At 36.3% G+C, this 20,246-nt stretch overlaps 2 protein-coding genes across 4 annotated transcripts in view; one reads left to right on the top strand and one right to left on the bottom strand.

Annotated features, from left to right (window-relative positions):
* The window catches only part of RALGAPA1 (Ral GTPase activating protein catalytic subunit alpha 1), a 132,257-nt gene extending 115,758 nt beyond the window's left edge, over positions 1–16,499 (top strand). For 2 of the 3 annotated variants that reach the window (XM_032230895.1, XM_032230912.1), the window contains exons 39-40: positions 5,651–5,775; positions 15,300–16,499. In XM_032230895.1, the coding sequence (XP_032086786.1) occupies positions 5,651–5,775; positions 15,300–15,448 (274 nt within the window). In that variant the 3' untranslated portion in view covers positions 15,449–16,499. Of the gene's footprint in view, positions 1–5,650; positions 5,776–6,310; positions 6,342–15,299 lie in introns of those variants that run through there. The other variant, XM_032230904.1, reaches the window with a different exon arrangement.
* Positions 16,500–18,349: 1,850 nt separating this feature from the next.
* Positions 18,350–19,687, bottom strand: INSM2 (INSM transcriptional repressor 2). The gene has a single exon (XM_032213708.1). It carries the CDS (start codon positions 19,685–19,687, stop codon positions 18,350–18,352), a length of 1,338 nt encoding a protein of 445 aa, XP_032069599.1.
* Positions 19,688–20,246: the final 559 nt, after the last annotated feature.

The following is a 20,246-nucleotide window of genomic DNA, read 5'->3' as shown; positions in this document are numbered from 1 at the left end:
AGATAAGCATAGGATGGCATAATAATACTTTAAAAAGTAAGTTGGAATTGATGGGATAGAGTTGCATGGGCACAGTTCTGTGATTCTCTTCAGTTTTTTTCAGTTAACATAAAAACAAAGTAAAACCAAGCCACTCATGCATTTGATTGATTAGAATGTATAAGAGTTCAAACTAAAATTTCTGCTTATATTACTGGGAAAATATATTACTGCTATATTTCATAATAGTAATTCATTGAATACCCATTCTTCCGCTTACCACAGGGGTAAATTATATTTAAGTCAAGATTAATGGATGGTTTTTGATGTTAAAATCCAGTCTCTTGACCTGCCATTCCCTAGAGGCATATAATGCATTAGCTTAAACCAATATGCAGCTTATCAAAGATACTGTGACACAGTCTTAAATGATGGTTTGCTGTGCAAAATTACTGCTTTCTCTGATAATAAAATCACTATTTTGTATTCTTGATCATTGCAATATTAAATAGAAATGTAATCAAATTACTGCACATTTAGATACAGATAGCCCTTAAGTAATTGTGCACTGTAAAATTTCTATATTTATTTTTCTTCATGAAGTCTGTCAGTGTGCATGTTCAGTAAAAATAGGATACTTGGATTTATTTAGCTGAAGTAAAAACTCCCAGCATCATAGAATCCCAGGGCTGGAAGGCACTTTGGAGATCTTCTAATCCAAATCCCTGCCTATGGCAGGACACTTTATATTAACCTGGGCAAATGGTTGTCCAATTTTTACTTGAAAACTCCCAGCGATGGCACACCAACTACTCCAGGAGACCAGCTATTCCATTCATTAATTCTCACTGTCAGGAAGTTTCACCTTTGTTCCAGATTGGATCTCTCTTTAATCAACCTCCACTCATCACTTCTTGTCCTGCCCACAGGAGCTTTGGAGAGTAAATCAACCACACACCTCTGTCACAGTGCCTTGTGTACTGGAAGACAGCAATCATGTCATCCCTAATTCTTCTCTTCATTAGAATAGACATACCTAGTTCCCTTAACTGTTCCTCATATATTTTCTTTTTCTAATTTCAGTTTTTACTTCTAAAACCTATAACTCACCTAGATTTTTTTTCCTTTTACGTTGTTTGTTCTATCTATTATAGATGATAGTGTCTCCTCTGTCTCTTTCCTAGGCCAAGCACAGACAATAGAAAGGAATTAAATTCCCCATGGGCTTTAATGGGGCTTTGCTGGGCCATCTAGGTGAAGAAGGAAAAAAAATTTTTCCTTGGTAATGAAAAAGACAGGTAGCCTCTAGTACTGACATTCTGTTGCCAGAATTTTAGGTATGGCCAAGTATTATATAGGCAGCATTTAGAAGTTGTTTAGCTGATCTCTTCCTGAAAGCTTTCATGCTTAACTTTTATCTTCTTTGAATCTATGATTATGGCTATTACTACTAACAATCTCTTATTAAAACTGTTAACAGGATTTAACATCTGTAGCTATTTTCTAACTATCCCATCTATATCAGTATATAAAGAGGCTTTTGTAAAGTAGATATAGCCTGCAAATATATTTCCAAAAACATATCTTTCGTCAAGAAGACTTCATAGCAGATTGTTTTTGTAGTTAATAGGTATATATTCTAATAATAGTATGAAATGAGAAGAGTATGGAATACAGTTACATCAACTTTGGCTACCATAATATGGTTTAAAGAAAGTGCTATTTGGTCTGTCAACTGAGCTTTTCTCATATGATTAAAGACAAGCCATACAGAATGATCAGGACTCACAGATTTTCCCCCATTTCTTCTGGAATCGGAAGGACAATTTCTATTTTGTTATTTTCTGTGCCTTCGTCTTTGTAAGAAAAGATAATGCTATCCTTCAATTGTCGCAGTTCTCATGATGATTTATCTTTGCAGCCTCTTTACTCAAACTGCAAGCATTGAAAACAAACTTTGCTTCACTTTTGTCCTCTCTGGATCTATGCACCCTATATATAATAAAATAAACCTTAAAAAGGTTTCATTTAGAGACCTCTGAAACAGGAACATTTTGAAAGCAGGTAGGTGTCTCCACCCTGCTTTTCATAAAGCATTGTACCCATTCAAACAGACTTTTAAAAACAGCTTGTTTTGATAGCAGGCTGTTCTCCTGTGGGCCTTCAGCCTTTGCTTCCTGGCAGCACCTTTGGTGCGAAAAGAGAGTGCTCAATTGGGAGACTATCAGTGCCAGCATGCATAGAGTGATAAGTTAACACACCACTGGGAATTTCTGGGGCCCACCAAGATACTTCACTTCTAATGTGCTAACAAGCTCATTTTTCTACCTCTTGCCTCTTCAGTTATTTTTTTTCTCAGAAGAGCTTAGAAGTTGAGTGCATCAGGCATAATGAAAAGCTCCGTAGGAGGGAGAAGCAATAACCCAATTTTTCCCTTTTCAGCCAAATAGAAAATTAGTTTCTGGTAATACACAAAGGCCAGTATTTTTTGTGCAAGGGGCACTGCTGTGAATCAAAGGACTCTATTAACTGCAGAAAATTCAGCAGCTGTGAATCTCCCCCAATGGAAAAAGTGCTTTTCAACAAGTTGTGAGATATGTAGTATTATTTAGACTTCAACCATCAGTTTCATCCTCTACCACTTATATACTGCCTCTTAAAAACAGTACTATATTACTCTTCTGTGTTAAGGCTTAATCTCGTGTATGTCCCACAACCTAAGAAGCTCCAAAACAAGGAGGTGTTCTATTTCTCCTTGTTCTACTACTTATGCTATTAGTTGTGATTATTTCAAGGAAAAAAATGATTTGCAGTCTAATTTTATAGAGACAGTTGAGCCAAAGCAACATATAAATATAGTAATCAGGTTTATTATTGCGTTTTCTGATTCAAAGCACTTTTCTCTATGCACATGTTCTATATATAATTAAAGTAACGATCACTGCAAAATCCAGCTAATTATTTGAATATAAAGGTTAAGGTGGAGGGTTCAGTATTTATTGTTCTTTAAATTTCCATTTGCAATCATGAGAGAAATCTTTGCTAGTCTATTATTAGTGATGGATAAAACAGTAATACCTCAAAAGGAAAAGGAAATTGTTATTTCCCCATTTCTAATAAATTATTTGAAGAAATAATGTTTTAAAACTGAGGTAATAAAAGCAAAAATAAAAAGGAAATATATCAAAAATAAAGACTATTTTACAGGTAAGAGCTTGGAATTATTCATTTCATGCAGGAGAGAGGATAATGAAGAGATATTTGGCTGTTTTTCTGTGGTCGATGATATAAGGATATTAAAAAAAAAGTATTTTACAGGATTGAAGATACATTGATAAACATCAATTGGTTGACTGTAACTGTAAAATGAATGCAGCCCTGAGGTTGTGGTTTAGGAATGTGTACGTTTAGTTTTTGAAGGTCCCAAAGACAAGGAATGAGTTTTGTATTTTGAGATGAAAAATTTAAGAAAAAGCAAGGAAAAATGAAATGACAATCCATAGCAGACATCCTTTGGTTTGCAAAAGAATAAGCAATTAAAATACTTCTGTGTCATATTCCAGACACAAAGTAGATGACAATTTCTCATGCATGTTTACTTTATGTCACCAGGAGAAAAGAGAAATGGATGGATGGGCAGGTCTATTGAAGTTTGATTGTAGAAGGTACTTTGAATATAACGTATGAGTCTTTGTAACACTCTTTCTTTTCTTGACGTAGGTAGATTTAAGAAAAGTGGTTCTGTGTTCTAGCAAAAGATCTCAAAATCAACAGGAATGGGATTCTAATATCCTTCAGTGGAATACATTAGCATCTAACCGTTTAGAGCAAGTAGAATTTATTTTCCAATGAAAATTCCACTGTTGACTTTTCATTTGTTTCACTTGCACATTTTAAAACAGGCCTACAAATAATTTTGTTTTATTAGAAGAATAAATTTGAGTGATGTTAAGCATCATTTTGCATACAAAATAAAATAAAATACAGACTGGCAAAGATTTCCTGATCCAATGAATATAGCAAGACAACTTTTGCAAGTTGCATGAGAACTGATTCTAAGCTCAATAAAGCAGCCTATAACACCAAAGCAGCATGATATTTTTTTTCTTGATAATTGTATGTTGCTGCCTGCTGTTTTACATTTTGACAGCCATTTCCATAGCTGCTTTCATGAACACTGGAAATATTCTCTCTTTTTCTCGCTTTCTCTCTGCTAACAATAAAATCAGGGCCTCTGGAACAAGCAGCCTGGAGAGGGTTCTTCAAAAGCAGCACTTCAAGGTACCAGCCTCTTGTCAATAATTTCAGAAAGAGGAGGATGTAGGACAAAGGCAAAGAACGAAGACGGTGCTTTTCTTTTGACATGCTTGGGATGCTTACTTTCTTAATCAGTGCTCAGGGATGCTATCGGGTTTTTTTTTCCCTTATGCAAAATATTTTAATTTGCATTTACAAATGAAATTCATTACATGCTTTCATTCTGGATTGGGTTTTGAAAGTTTGTTTTGTTACTTATATTTAAACTGAAGTCTTGCACTCATCTGCTACTAACATATAAGGAAATATGTACAGAATTTCAGTGTCAAATCCTATTTTGAGAGTATGGTGACTTTAAAATAAAACTTTTTTATAAGCTAAGATGCAGGCACCCAAGGTAGTTTGAAAGAGGTTTGGTTATACTTGTGTATGCTATATTTTATCTGAAAACTGCTGTGTAATGCAGAAATATATATGTGGCTTGTCAAAATTTGGACAAATTGGATTTGGTCACCTCAACTGATTGTAGGGTGCCTCAGGTCATCAGTGTGTGGGATCACTTACCAGAACATTTGTCTGAAAGTTATTTTCAAAATTGGTGGCTTTTGATTTGGATTACTGAATGTGAAATATAACCCAGCTTTCTGAACCATTTATTTTAGCTAGATGAAAGAAATTATGAGTCATATCGGTACAGTAGTTAAGGTGCTAGCCTAGAAACCAGTAGACTGTGAGTTCTAGTTCCACCTTAGGCATGAAAGCCAGCTGAATGGTTTTGAGCCAAATTTTGGTTGTTGTGTGGAAAATAGGAGGAAATAGTGTTGTGTATGTTCTCTGCCTTGAGTTATTTACAAAGTAATAAAGCTGGGATTAGAAATCTAATAAATAAACCCCACATCCTACCAAAGCCATTGGACTTTCGTTGTTATCACTTTTATTATCACATTCTATGACTGTGATCACACAAAGATATGGCTTTGCTCTTCCAAAAACTTTGGAGTGGCATCAAGAGAGTGGTTATAAAACTGTGTGATCATTTTAAAAGAATTCAAGAGAAACTCAGACTAATTTGAAAATAAAATGCTTATTCAAAAATAGAGCTTAAATTAACACAATCAGGACTTGTAAACGGAATGATCAGTAGATGTTGAGAGACTATTAATTTTAGTTGGAAAGCTATAAAATAAGCATAGTGTGTCAGTGGAGTACTATGTATACAAATCTTAAAACAAAATGTTTCTTTTATTTGATCCTTTAGCTTCTAGAGATTGAGAAATAAGGATTTACAGTTCAGTTGTAAAATACTTTGTACATAAATCCATTTTTTAAAAACCAAAAATATCACTGATTAAGACTGAATTTTCTTTGCTTTAAAATGTAAATTCTCCTTAACATTTGAATTCTATGAATTCAGCTATGAGGAAAGGGCTCGGTATCTCCAAACAATTATTCAACACCACCTAGATCCTTCAACGTTTGAGGATTATGCATCTCAGGTCTTCTGCCCAGCATCCTGCCACCATTTGCCCCCTGAAACTGGTAAGAATATAATAAAAATAAAGGTTTTGTTGGTTAAATGATACCTAAAACGCAGTATTTACAGGTAACCATGTATGTATATGTGTGTATGAGTGTGTGTATGTGTGTGTATGTATAGCATCTCAAACAATGACATTTTATTCTTTCTCTAAAAATCAAAGGCATTTAAATTTTTCACTTTATACTCTATAATAAAACTTTTCATATTTATATTATTTGTGAATGTTTCTGAATACTTAAGATTTCTAAATATAGGGACTGATCCATAAGCCTAATTGATCTACATTGTTTTTAAGAAAAACCATTTCTAGTCTTGGTCGGTACACCAGAAACAATATCACCACTGTTATCCTGTTAAAATATGTTGCTACATTGTCATTTTCACCAATAAATCAAATCTTCTATAAAGAAAGATACTGCATTTTTCAGTTACTAATAAAACAGTAATCACTTAAGAATGTGAGTGGCTCTCAAGGCCTATCTGTACAAATAATTTGAATTCCTGATGATTATTTCATTTATTTCCCCTCTTTAGATCATTAAATGTCAGTTCTGTTTATCAGAAGGTAAGACAAAGTGTCTAAAAAAAACCCTCTGTTTTATTAATCTGTTACTAAAGCACTAAGCTTGTAACCTTGTTGTATGCAAACTTTCCTGACTGCCCTTATTTTTACTATTAAACAAGAGAGAAATTCACACTGACAAATTACCACTACATTTTATTCAAGTGTAGTATTTTACTAACTCCAGGTCTGCATGAAACACTAACACTGTGGTTCTGGGATTAAGGTAACTAATGGAGAGACATCTGTTGAGCAAGTCATTCTTGATTGTGTTTGACCTTTTGTTTCTCAGCATGAACAAATAGTACTGGATGGCAGTGGTGTGATCTGTCCCCTGTCCTGTCTTTCTTCGATGTTCAGCAGATAGATTATGAATTCAGTGTAACAAGGAATGATAAGAGAAAAGTCATTTGGTTTTGGTGATAAAGTTTTATACTGTAATGACATGAAAGAAATTGAAAACATTACTAGTGTTATTATCATCACCTACTTGCAAGAGAGAAAAATCTCAGCAGGTTTTTTTCCCTGAATACGATAGATGGAAATTTGGTCATCAGTGAAACAGAAGCTTTGAAAACCATGTTTGGATTTTTATATAAAATTTAAAGATAACGCAAAATATATGGAATATGAGTATCACCACTCAAAACAATATTTATTTATTCTGGTACTGACAGGTTTTAAATGAATAGCGAACAGTAAATATTGAACGATAAAGTGAAAACTTAACAATAAATGAAAATGTCTGAGTGTAATAAACATCTAAGTGAAAAATAAGAGTTTTGTAAATAAATATACATCAAAAAAGGTAAAGAAATATTTTTTAACATTGGGAAATAACTTCTGAAAATAAACACTTTGTTTATGGTCTGGTCAGTAATTATGATACCTGATGTTAAACTTTAACATATAAAATATCTCACTATGCAAGAATAGTGATTGCAGGAATTGACTACTGTACTTTTCAGAAATAATTTGTGGGCCTAGATTTATTTTTCTGTCCTATCATGTCTAAAGCACAAAGCAAAACATTTTATATATGAATAAAATATCTGTGATGCTCCAATTCAGTCTGTACCCAAAGAAGATCAGGGTTCTGATTAATTCAAACAAAATGGGCATGCAGTTCTAAATTTGCCCCATCCCCAATTCAGAATCCATCATGGAACTCCACCTTCAATATGTAGTTCTAATGCTCAATAGAATAGTCAACCATAAATAAATTTTAAAACTATTTTGGTACCTGATCCCATGATCATTATGTTTTGTGAAGGCTCATTTATTTATATTGAATGTGAAATATTCTTACTGAAGGTTTCCCTATCATTCAATAAAATGTATGTTACAGAGCAACAAGTAAATGTTTGGAATGACTAATGTAAGCCCCATTGATTTTGGCAGGAGCACTTTAAGCATGTCTAAATTCGTATCTGGTAGAGTAAATTCATGGCTTAATTTATTTCTTTGAGGAATTAATTCCCAGGATGCTGAAAGAGTGATGTGTTCTAAAAGCATCAGAATTCTGGGAAAAATAGTAACGGTAAAACACAATTAATTAAAGCAGCAATTTAAAATGAATCAGAAAGGTTTCTAAAAGATAAAGTTCATTAACACATCATATACAGACATAATGAATGAATAAATGCCCTGACAGAGTACACAACTATTGCCAGGCAGAAAAAGCAATGGAGTAGATTCCAAGCAGACATTTTAGAAAAAGCTGTTTCCCAGAGAATTCCAGGGCTAGACTGTCTTCATTAAAAAGACCTACTCTTGAGTACTTAGTTAATTTATCATCTGAAGGAATTTTGTTCAAGTCCTTTGATTATGTCAGAGCTTAGGATAGCCATGCATGGGAAGAAGCACTCTTTCAGATATTGTGAAAGATTTTGTGGGTTAACATTAACAGACTAAATTGGAATGAAAAACATGCTGAAAGCCGGAACATAAACTGTACCATGCTGGATCAGACCCCAGGCCCATCTTCTAGTCCAGAAATCTGTTTTCACAGTAGCCAACCAACTGCACATGCACACTAATCTCAGTGAGGACAGGAACAATTCCTCATTAAATTAATAATGTGTGCATGTTTATGACTATAGTGACGGATAAACTTTTCAGCCTCAGAGTATCAGGTCAGGCTCTCAGCCATATCTGAGACCTTGTAGTAGACGGAAAAAAGTACTAATTTATGGAAGATTTCTGCTCAAGTATCTTCTCCAGGTGGATCTTCTCCAGTGTCTTGCAGTATCAGTAAAAGATTCATTTGCTCAATTTCAGGAGATTTTCCATAAATAAGTATTTTTAAAAATCCTCTCTAGAAAGTCTCTTTGTGCGATGGGAATGAAAGTTAGAGGAAAAGAAAGATGGTTGGGTGTCTGATCTTCCACTTGGCTTTCTAAAGATGAAACTATGAAAATAAGACAGCAATGATAAATGAATCTTGTTTACTAAGGATATTACATGTACCTGTCCATATACCCACTAGGAATCCACCTCAATTTGAAGGAGATCTTTTACCTCTTTCCTGATTCAATATTCAGACAGTCGCAACAGAATTCTTGTAACTCAATTTAAAATTGATTCAGAAATTCAAGTAATAGCAGATTTATGACCGTTTGTAGCAGGTTTAATCAACTAGTTGTTTATCATAAACATTACAGAAGAGAGGCTAGTGGTTTATAGTATCCACCTCAAAAGTTAAGATAAACAATGTCCCCCTTAGCACAACTACCAGAACTAATCTCTATATTTAATACAACTTATTCTTAGGCCAGTGTGCAGAGGTTTGCAGCTTATCTATTTCTTAAAATAAATTTCTCTTGTAATGAAACTTCCAGATAAAGCATAATGCCTCCTGAATTATTTCTACATTGCTATCAATGCTAACTTTCCATTTTGATGAAATTGTTTGCATGCATAAATAATGTTAGTAAGAGCCCCCAGAGAATTTGAAACAATTCTAATGGTATATTTAGAAAGAAACACAAAAACAGCCCTGGGTCTTTTCAGCCCATAATATGTTTAGATGTATCTTCTGTATCATTTGCCAGTTACCTGTTGAATAAATTAAACTACCAAACCAAAAGTAATTTGATTAGAGGAAGAGAACCTTTTAGCAAAGCTTTATTTTTATGTGTGCAAAGCCCCCCCCCAAAAAACCTCCCAAAATAAAATGCAATGCTAACGTAGTCAATCCAAAAAGTTTTGTATCTTTTCAGTGTAAAATTTATACCAGCCTTCCCCAAGCAAGTCCCACAAGATGTGATGGCCCTAAGATTTGTTGACTGAAAATTCTGGATTTTGTTTTTTGCTGAGATTGTGAAGGCTGGTTCATTTATGAAGGGTTACTGCAGTAAGACGTGGATATTAACCTTTATGTTAATTGCAGATATTTTAGAAAAAAATGTTAGGTATTTTTCTAAATATATAATTTAGGCCTAAAAATTAGATATTTCATCTATCAGCAAGACTCCATATTTCAAGGCAGTTATATAATTTGCCGATGAATCCCCTTAATACCATTAATCAAGAAACATAGGACGATCAAAAAGAATATTTAAATTTAAAGGTCTGCATACAGTAAAAGTGATCTAGAAAAGGTGCTTCAAACCCCATCTGCTAGTCATTGTCATACTTTTTACATGAGCCTGGAAAAAAAGTCAGAGTTCTTTAACAAATATGAACTTCAATGAGTGAATTCCTTAAAACATGCATACCCTTTGTAAATGAAAAAGAGCAAGCTGCTGAGCTGCTGCAGTGTATTATTGTACAATGTATATTTGAAGCACTTCTTCAATGTAACTTATAATGAGTCTCCAAAATGCAGTATTCCAAGTCTGTCGTGCTCACCACAAAAAGTTTATTAGAGGAAATAGAATATTTTTTTGTATTAATATTTTACAAGTTGGCATTTACCAACTAATTTCCAAAAATGTTACCCAGCCAAAATAATATCCAGTATATATATTGATAGAAACAGAATATTGCTGGCTTAAGGTAGGCCCTAGACCACATATAATGTTTAGTCTTTCAGAAGCCCTTTGCACTCAATTCTGACTAATTAAGTCTTGTCAAGAACAATTTATCCTAGCTGCTAAATGAGATACAGAAAAGTTAGTATGCAAAAAAGAGGAGAAGGGAAGTAAGTTTAAATTTTAAAAAAAATTAAAAAAAGACTTTCCCCTTTGTTCCCAAAATGACTTTTACATTGAGTTCCAATATATCCTTACAGTCTAGCTTTGCTGATCATTGACCTGAAGGGTTTTTTATTATTTAGTTATTTTGGAAGCGAGCTAGGATCAGATGGAATTCACTGGATCTGGAGAAAAAAGGACAAAATATTTCATTCCCCCTTCTCCAGTTACTTTTCATGATGCTTTGGACAGAAGATCCAATTGCTCCTTTCCCTCTTTTGGCAGTGGAATTCAGCTAAACTTATGTCTGAATCTAATGAAATTTATTTCTGAGTTTTTTTATTTAGACTTATCAAGAATCTTACATAAAACAGAAAAATCCAAAGAAAAGGTTAGGAAAGGAAGAAGAAAGAAAAGAATGCAAGAAAAGAAAAAAAAGAAAGCTAAAGTTATGAAAAATTATGACTTCCAACTTTAAAAAGAAATTCAAGACAAGGAATAATGATCATTTGAATGGATTAAAGAGCAAGATAGTTTTATGTAAAAAGAAGGAACATAAAGTTGGCTTATTTGAGCATTGTTCAAATCAGATACGTTGTGGGGGGTCTTTTTGAACTTTTTGACACGTGGACTAGAAAAGACGTGTATTGGATTTTCTTATAGTTAAGAGTTGAGATGTGGAATGATGGGATTTATATTTGTTAATAAATTTTACAGCTCTATTTGGACATTTTGCCTATGCCTGGAGTGGAAAAGATGTTGTTTATTGGAGTTGCCTATAGATAAGAGTTGAGCTATCAGATGAAGAATTTTATATTTGTTAACTAAGAGGGACAGGAGGTTTGCTTTCTCAGTAGCAGTATTGCACGTTAATTTTTCTTTTTAGTTTGTATTATTTTTCATTGCTGTATTTAAAACTTTTGATAAAAATACTTTTTAAAAAAAAGAAAACTAATGGTTTCCAACTTTCTCTTCAACAGATATTAACAACCCCATCATTTCTCCTCCCTCTTATCTCTTCCAGAAATCCCTTCAACCCTATATTAAATTCTCATTCTTTTCTGTCTTTAAATCTGTAAATCTTCATTTCACTTTTCTTTTAGCAAAAAAGTCCATAAAAGCTTTCCAGTCTTTAACAAAAAACTTGACTTCTTTTTTGCTCCCTGACAAAACAGGTTAGCTTCTCCTAATTATGACCCTCCATTGTGGGAATTTCAGTATTCTTCCATCTTTATGTATACATTAATCTTGCTGCTGTTACCATATACAAAATTAATCTTCCCTGAGTCTAAATTTTTTCCTGAATTGACAATATTGGGTAAAACACAACAGATGGCATCTGGGACCAAAGCTCCTTATTAATTCACTGTATTCTCTACATCATTTCAGATCTTAGCTTATAGCCCACCTCAGAAGACACAATGAAAACATTTTATGACATAAAAATATGTATTTGAATTGTTGGAACATATCAACATAAATCACTGCATTTCTATTTCTTTTTCAACTACCTTCAAGTTAAATAAATATGAAGAATGATAAAAAGGGGAAATCTTATAGAAAAAAATGGATTGTATTCCATGTATACTATAGGTTTACCTGGCTTCTATTTTCATAAAAGCTAAAAAGTATTACCAGTTTTGAATTCTTTAGACATGTAAAATGTATTATAACTATATATACTTCCTTTTGCAAGTTGGTGATTTTTAATATCGAATGTTTTTCAGTTAATATATGTATGTTAAAGCTACACAGCAGAATTTTAGAAAGAATTTTATTTTTCATGTGAGCTGAAAAAAATTGCTTTCAGGGAGGGGTGTTAACATTTTGTTGTTTTATCGATTGCAGTGTTTTTTTACAGTATTTATAAGCAGTTTCTAAAACACTCTAACATATTTATGTCGTAATGGTTGTATCAATGAGGCTGTTGGATCAGAATTCTTTTTATAGAATTCTTTTTCTTTTTTCTGTTCTTTTTTTTTCTTTTTCTTTTTTTGTAACCTGTAGTTGGTGAGTATCCTTCCTGATTGTTAAGCTGTTGAATCATTTTTTCACATTAATGCATCCCTCTTTAACCTTAGCTTGCATGTTAGCAACATAACAGATTCTAACTTTCTCCTTTCTGTCATCATCTGTAAATGCCCTCCAACCTCTACTGTTCATGTCTCATGTCTCACGCCTGTTATCTTTTTTATCTTTCTTCCTTTTTCCTTACTTCTGTCCACCTCTCCATCACTTCTTCATTCTCAACAAAGAAAGAAATGGTGTGATATTTCTTCTCCTTCCCAAGCCACCTCTAGAAAGAATTGGCCACTTCAAGGTAAAGGGCACAAAGGCTTGAATTGGAAGGCCTTTCACACTAGCTGGGAATGGTAGGCTGTGACTTTTTATGCACTACCCTACCATTTGGAGTGCTATGATTCCTTGTAAAACGTGAACAAGATAGAATGCCTGAATATTGATGTGTGCTGGGCAGGTGGGAATGAATTTAAATAAACAAGCCCCCCAAAATTATTCTCCCGTGTGGAGGAGGCTTTTTAAGGCAGAATACATTTTATTTTACTGCGGCTTTATATACTCCATTACCAAATCAGTTGAAAATCACAAACTGTGTTTCAACTGTGGATGCCTTTAAAAGGTATTTGGCAACTGCAGCAATTAACTTGCTTTTTGACACGTCCCTTGTTTATTAGGTTATCAGTTTCCTATAGATTGTATTGGCTACCAGCTTGTTTCCAAACACAGTTCAACATCGCGGTCTTTATAGTAAAGATACTAGTCGTCTTCCTAAGGAGAGGAGGTTGAGAGATTAAAATATTTGCAAGAGCAATCCTCCCATTATAAATGTCCCATATCAAATAGCTTAGGAGATAGCGTTCTAACCATCAAACTGAGCAATATTGGTAGGAACACAAGAGAATAAACTGTTTTGGAATATCAAAGTTTAAGTTACACGTGGGATCATTTCTAGTCCAAAAGAGCTTATGAAACTGGAAGTAAGTTTCACTTAACAACTGGGTTACTAACTTAACATCTGTGACACAAAATGTTCGTAAAATGGGGGAAAACAAATGTCTCACTTAACAACAGACATTTTGGGCTCAATTGTGGTCATAAGTCTGGACTACCTGTCTAGCATTTGAATTATTAGGTTAGATTTATGGCATTCTGGTTTTAAAAGCAGTTACGTTCGTGACTTAGTCGACATGGCTTGCAGAGATCACTTTGCAGCATGTTTCAAAATGAAAGTAAAAAATGTACATTCAGATTTGAAATGGAGGAAATACTCTTGAGATTCTCAAAAATATTTTGAGTCATAAACATGTATTTTGTAAACTGGAAAAACTAAAAACATCATTTTAAGGGTGTTTGTGTTTTTCAGAAGAATCTGTTCATTAAATTATAATGCAACTTTGAGATTTACTATAATTGTCAAATGCCATCCATAGAAATACACTAGAGTATATTTACAGAGTGATCTTGTCATAGCATCCACTTATCCTCTGAAAATATAATGCCTAAATATTAGAAAACTCTTTGCAGTGTAATGCAGCACCAGACTCCCTCAATTCTGATACTTTTCATATTAATGAAAGTTTTTTCCAGTTGCAAATGGATTCCTTTTATTTTGTGTTATTTAGAATTTGGTTCAAACCAAATTTTGCCATGTGATTTTAATTCTTGGAGAAAAATACTTTTATTTTAAGATGAATACAATATAAATATACAAACATAAATCTGAATACTTTATGATGGAGGACCATTAAAATAACTATAGGATTTTGGTTCCATCTTTGACTACACTTTATGTGTAGCTCATGTGTGAGATAGATGATTTTTAAAAAACTGGCTTTATGGCCACGATCTGTTGTGTAATAAGAATTTTGTTTATTATCATTTACTAAGTGCAACATAACCAAGTATTCTTTGAATGAAAACAAGTAATCCAAAAATATTATGAATAAGTTGGATTAGTTGAACAAAGCTATATTTTATCAACTTTCAAAAACATTTTTTTTCACATTTTCAGTGGGAAAATGTAGAATTATTACTGAATTATAATTACAGAATTAAATTATAAATAGCAGGATCCGAATACAGGGCAGTGTGCATGTAGTAGCCAACTGATACCTTGAGCTTTGATCTCTGCTAATATTAGCCATGTCATCTCATTCCTTAAAAAATAAATATCTTTGCAGGTGAATGCAGACATGATCTGTTTTGATTTACAATTTATTTTAAAAGGCGGCATAAAGAAAGAAATATCTTTCTTTTTTTGGCGAATGGAATTTTACCTGAAACTTGTAGGAATGATCATATATTGTACATAAAATCTGCCCTGTTTTGCATGCTTCTGATTTTTTGGGGTTTGCAATAACCGTATTAACCTAACCTATTGCTTCTGCTATTTGCCTTGGGGCCAGTCCAAGGAAAATTACTTTGCTTTGGGTCAACAATACTACCAAGTCCTGTCAAAATTATCTTGTTCCTTTTACAAAGATAAGGAGCCACGTAGTATATTCAGCTAGCATGATTTATTCATACTTCTTTCCCATACATATATACTGTATGTATAACATTGATTAGATACCACCTTAGCTTCTTTTTAATAACTTCCCAGTCCTTTCTTATTAGTTAGTTTGTTTGAAACTGTCCTCCAGCCACTCATAATCTAACCTAGATGGGTTTGTTAATGATTCTGGCAGATGAGTTGCTGTTGATGGGACAGATCAAGAGAGAGGATACTGTTTTAGGGCTTGCACTCTGCAAATCATCTTCGGTAATCAGATTGTTTTAATACGTGAGGCCTTTCTGTTTTCTATAGGGCCCTACCCAGAGGCTCAGGCGTCCGAAGTTCCAGCAGCAGCGCAGATGGACAGGTCCGATCTAGCTTTCCCCATTTCTCCACGGACTAGCAAGAGTCGCATGTCCATGAAACTGCGGCGATCCTCCGGCTCAGCCTACAAGACTTAGCGAGGGGTAAAGGCTCCAGCCTCTTTTATCAAGGCATAAATTTCTCCTCTATGAAGAATATTGTTCCTTCATTCCTCTGCTCTTATTTTTATTTTAAAGAAACATGGAATTTTATTTCAAAATGAAAACATTTTAGCTTTTGTGTTAGAATATTCAGCTTCCCGCTAATCATAGTTTATCAAGGCAGAGTATTTCTGCACAGAAACACAGAAACTGTGTTTCTTTTTTTATACTTTTCCTTGTGAGACGAAAGTAAGGCTCTTTTAACATCTGTGATTAATTACTAGCCACCCCTGAAGCTGGAAACTGCAGGCATGTTCCACTCTTATTTATTGTATAACCCTTTCAAAATAATAAAGATGTCATCTTCAAAGGGATGCATGTATACTTTTCAACTAAAATGTATTTCCAGAGTTCTCCGCAAATATCACTAGAATTCACAGAATTATGTACAGAGTTATTATATTATAAGAATAAACCAAGTTAACAGAGACTCTTCCTCAGCTCCATTATTCTCATTCACTGTTGGACAGACTTAACAGCAAGTATTTACTGTTAAGTATCAACAGCTTCCAACTTCCTTGCTAAACATTTGCTTTTCTTTTGGCCCTATTGGCACAATCTTTCTCTTCCAAAAGTTGAGATCGTCCCTTGGTATACCTGTATAAGTATACATATGTACAATCACCTATTTTCAAGCACTTTGCCACTTCAGTCATTTGCTTTCAATCAAGTAATATCAGGGGGGTGGGGGGGAGGCTGTGCCCTTATAGTAGCAAATATATACACAAATACATTCCACTCCAATTTGTCACTACTACTCAGAAATATTTTCATAATGAAGAAATTCAACTGTGTTGTTTGCCGTATTCTGCTTTAACAAAAATGTAGCATGCCACTGGTACTAACTGCATGTGTAAATATATGTTCCTCACCTGGGCAACTATAGAACTATATATTGATGTATTTGTTCGCCATGTAGTATATACAAATTTGTAATGGTTGAAGAAAAGACATGCTATTTAATAATACAATAAAATTATTCTTACCACTTTGGGTGTTTTGTATTTCATTACAAAAACTATTTTATGCAAACCTTTTTGGTGCACAAATATCATTAAAAGAGTGGCATGGAATGATGATTTAGTTGTTCAAATGCAAAATCTTTTTGATCAGTTTCTTTATTCCATTCTTTTGTTCCAAATGTAATTTTCTAATGATTTTGTGTCATGTAGCACATATTCTGTTTAAAACAGTATTCATAAAGTCACAAACTACAGCATATAATGCTAGAAACAACTAATAATGTTTCCTAATTTTCCCCTGCTTAGAAAGAGATTTTTAGTATTTTAAGCTAAAATCATTTAGCTTACTAAACATTGTCTACTGTTTTAAGCAAATTGTATATTAAAATTATTGTGTAAGAAATATGTTGCATTTTTAAGTTTTCATAGCATTTGAGAAATCTCAATAAATGAGCTAGAGTGAAAAAGAAGTATTTTGCCCGATGTAACATTTCACTGAACCATACCTGTTGACTAGGATAACTAAAATATTAATAAATTATTGTATAAAAGCTAAAACCCAAATCAGAAAAAAATAGATCTTTAGAAAACTATATTGAAATTGGACAACATCCTGCTAGCTTAGTTTCCAAATATTTTGTCAAACAAACTGAAAACCAGAAGCAAAGGAGGAGTTTTAGCTAGAGATCCAGTTCAAAGTTGCTTTCTATTTGGAAACCCCCTAAATGATATTCTAAATCTAAACAGATTTAGAAGATTTATATTATTATTCTTTCAATCCAATTGGGCATTTTCCTGTGATTTAGTTTCTAATTAAGAGCCCAGGAGAAAGAGCTAGAGGTTATAATTTTGCGAAAGCACTTTCCATGGACGATGAAGTTTAAAAAGCGAATAACCTCTTGTGCTTATTATAGTTATTGCCCAAGAATCTCTACCTATCAGTCAAAATCTTAAAGCAGCCCTCCCATCCATCCGTCCGTGTGTGTGTTTCCTTTTATCATCTGTATTTTAGTGAGCTTGAAAACTTTCACAATATACTCAGGAAGCAAACAAAAATTAATGCTGATTTTAATAACCAGTAATGAGCAACAGCAGACAGAAGGAGCATTTTGTAACAAGACATTGATCTGCTATGAATAACTGACTATATATTGTTATATTACAGAACACATTGAACAAAACAGTTACAAAAACTACTTTTTTTAAGCTTGAAAATGGGGGAGACAACTTCCCCTAATTGAATATATAAATCTGACTTACTCCTTCCCAATTAAGCTTTAATTAAACAGTGTTGGAATGTACTTAAGGTCCTAGGGACAAGAGTAACCAGAATTAAATATTCACAGTTCCACTTTCCCCAGATGACTTACTCACAGGTAGGCACACAGTTGGTTCTAGGTTTAGCTACAGTATTAAGCACAGGCAGAAAAGTATGTTTCCTCTTTTAATGTAATGCCATGTTTTAAGTCCTAAAGCAGAAGGTAGGCTTCTAAATGGTAAACAGTTCAGTATGAAAACAGTTAAGAGTTCGATATTTCACAAAATGTACAGTGCACTCATCCCACTATAAGGCAGCAAGGAAAAATTGTCAAGAATAATTGGCTTTTCTGGACTAAAAATATTTGACACAAAATATGGTGATACCTTTTGGTTATGATTTCCCATTGGAATTATACTTTGGAAAGGATTTTTTTTTCGATCACCAAAGAAAAAGGTACAAAGCTTAGGGACAAAGGAAATAAAATGTAATGCAGTTTCAGATAATGGGAAAACAGTCCGAGCACCTCCTCTGTAGAGTCAGGCAAATGTTTAGCCTTAACGTGTGTAATTTCACAGTTCTGTCTGGAGAGAAGAATCAACTCGTTGCTGGACGAGTCTAGCAGCCCGGCCTGACCGACATCTGCAATAGAAGAACCTGCCTGTTCTCCGAAGGGTGGCACTTGTTGATGTGTCGGGTAAGGCCGGGCGAGCTGAAGAAAGTCGAGGGACAATGTTTGCAGGAAAAGATCTGCTGCTCACCGTGGTTAAGGCTGCCCTCAGGCTGCCCCAGTGGCAGAAGCAATTCCTCACGCACCGTGTGCCATACCCGATGCTTATCTCGGATGTCCGCCGACGGGAAATGCGCGCCGCACAAATGACAGGAAAAGGCGATCTGTTGCGGGGGTGGGTGAGATGGTGAGTTGCTGGTGAAGCTGGCGATACCAGCCTGGTGGGTGCCCAGGTGTTTGCGCAGGTACGCCTGGCGCCGGAAAGACTTGTGGCAATAAGGGCAAAAGTAGAGCTCGCCAGGAGGAGCTACCAAACCGGAGCCAGGAGTGGAAACGGAGGCGGCAGCGGCAGCGGCGACGGCAGCTTCACTGGCCGGACCGAGCTGTGCGGCACGAGGAGCCGGCTGGTCCCGGCAGCAGGAGCTGTCCGCAGCGCCGTGGTGCTGATCTCGGCCGGGCTCCCCGCGGCTGTTTTCTTTGTCCTGGGTGGGACCGGCAGAGGTGGTCGGGCGCGGCTTGTGCCACCGGCGGTGAGAAGCCAGGTTGGCCGGGCAGCTGAAGATTTTGTGACACTCCGGGCAGCGGTATTCGACGCGCACAATTCGGGAGCAACGGTGCTGAGCCAGAGCCAAGGGATCGGCATAGGGTTCCTTGCACAGCTGGCAGACAAATTCACCCAGCAGCGTCGGACGAGCCACACGGATCCCTTCGCTGCCCGCCTCGGAAGCAGCTTTGATCCGCAACCCCAACACGGGCGATGTGGTCACCTCGTCGGCAAAGCTCAGCTTGCGCACGGCCTTGGGCTTCTTGGCGGGCGGCGCCTTCGCTCGGGAGGGGCGCTTGAGCGGGATAGCCGGGCAAAGCGGGGCAGCAGGCAAGGGGAGTGGCACCGGCAAAGGCACCGGAGTGCGCGGAATCAGGGGCAGCTTTTCTGCCAGAGCCAAGGCGGGGCCCAGAGGATAGGATTCGGCAGGCACGGAAGAAGGAGCGCAGCGCCTGGGCTCCTCCGCGGCGGGGGCTACGGGGTCCGAGCCTCCCGCGTCCCAGATCGCCATCACTGGGGAGTTGGGCTGAGGCAGCTGCTGGGGCTGTTGCGGCGCCTCTGGCAAAGGCGTTGCGAGGCGGGGCGCTTCCTCCAGGCGGAGCGCCGAGAGTCCGCCTGCGGGGCGCATCCTATAGGAGCCCCCCGGCCTCCTGCTCCGTTTCACCAGGAACCCTCGCGGCATCTTCCGGGTACACCGGATGGCAGCGCTCCACTTGCACCGGCGCTGCGTGCCCGTCGGGCGTTTATAGCCCACGTCCCTCGGGGAGCGAGTGCGTCATCCTTCCCTCGGCCCAAGGCTGCCAATGAGGAAGTTAAGAGGACAAATGTGGAGGGAGGGGAGAGGCGAGTTGGAAAAGGCGGGAGAATCTGAGCTTGGGAGAGCGCCTGGGCACTTTCCCAATCGGCGCTGGCGAGGGGCGGGGCCGGACACGGCGAACTGCTTACCTCCGGGGAAAGCAACTGCCTCGCCGCCCAGGCATCCCTTACCTGATCGCTTGTGCTAACACATTGCACCCTCCCTTCTTCTGGTCCGATCTTCCCAGACAGGCAAGTCTCTTTCCAAGCATCATTGGAATAATTATTTTAGGCTTGTCCTTCGGTTTCCTTCTTCAAAAGCCAAGGCGAAGTTGAGGGAGCAAGCGCTGGCCAGGAAGTTCCAGATGCTTTGGGCAGAGAATTCAATAAGGCGACGGCGCTTTACCTGCAATAGATGGGGTGTAAGATAAAGTTTGGCTCATTCG

Source organism: Thamnophis elegans, chromosome 1 (genome assembly GCF_009769535.1).
Source record: "Thamnophis elegans isolate rThaEle1 chromosome 1, rThaEle1.pri, whole genome shotgun sequence".
Lineage (NCBI taxonomy): Eukaryota > Metazoa > Chordata > Lepidosauria > Squamata > Colubridae > Thamnophis > Thamnophis elegans.
Note: the sequence above shows the minus strand (reverse complement) of the source record. Positions and strands in the feature narration are given on the sequence as shown.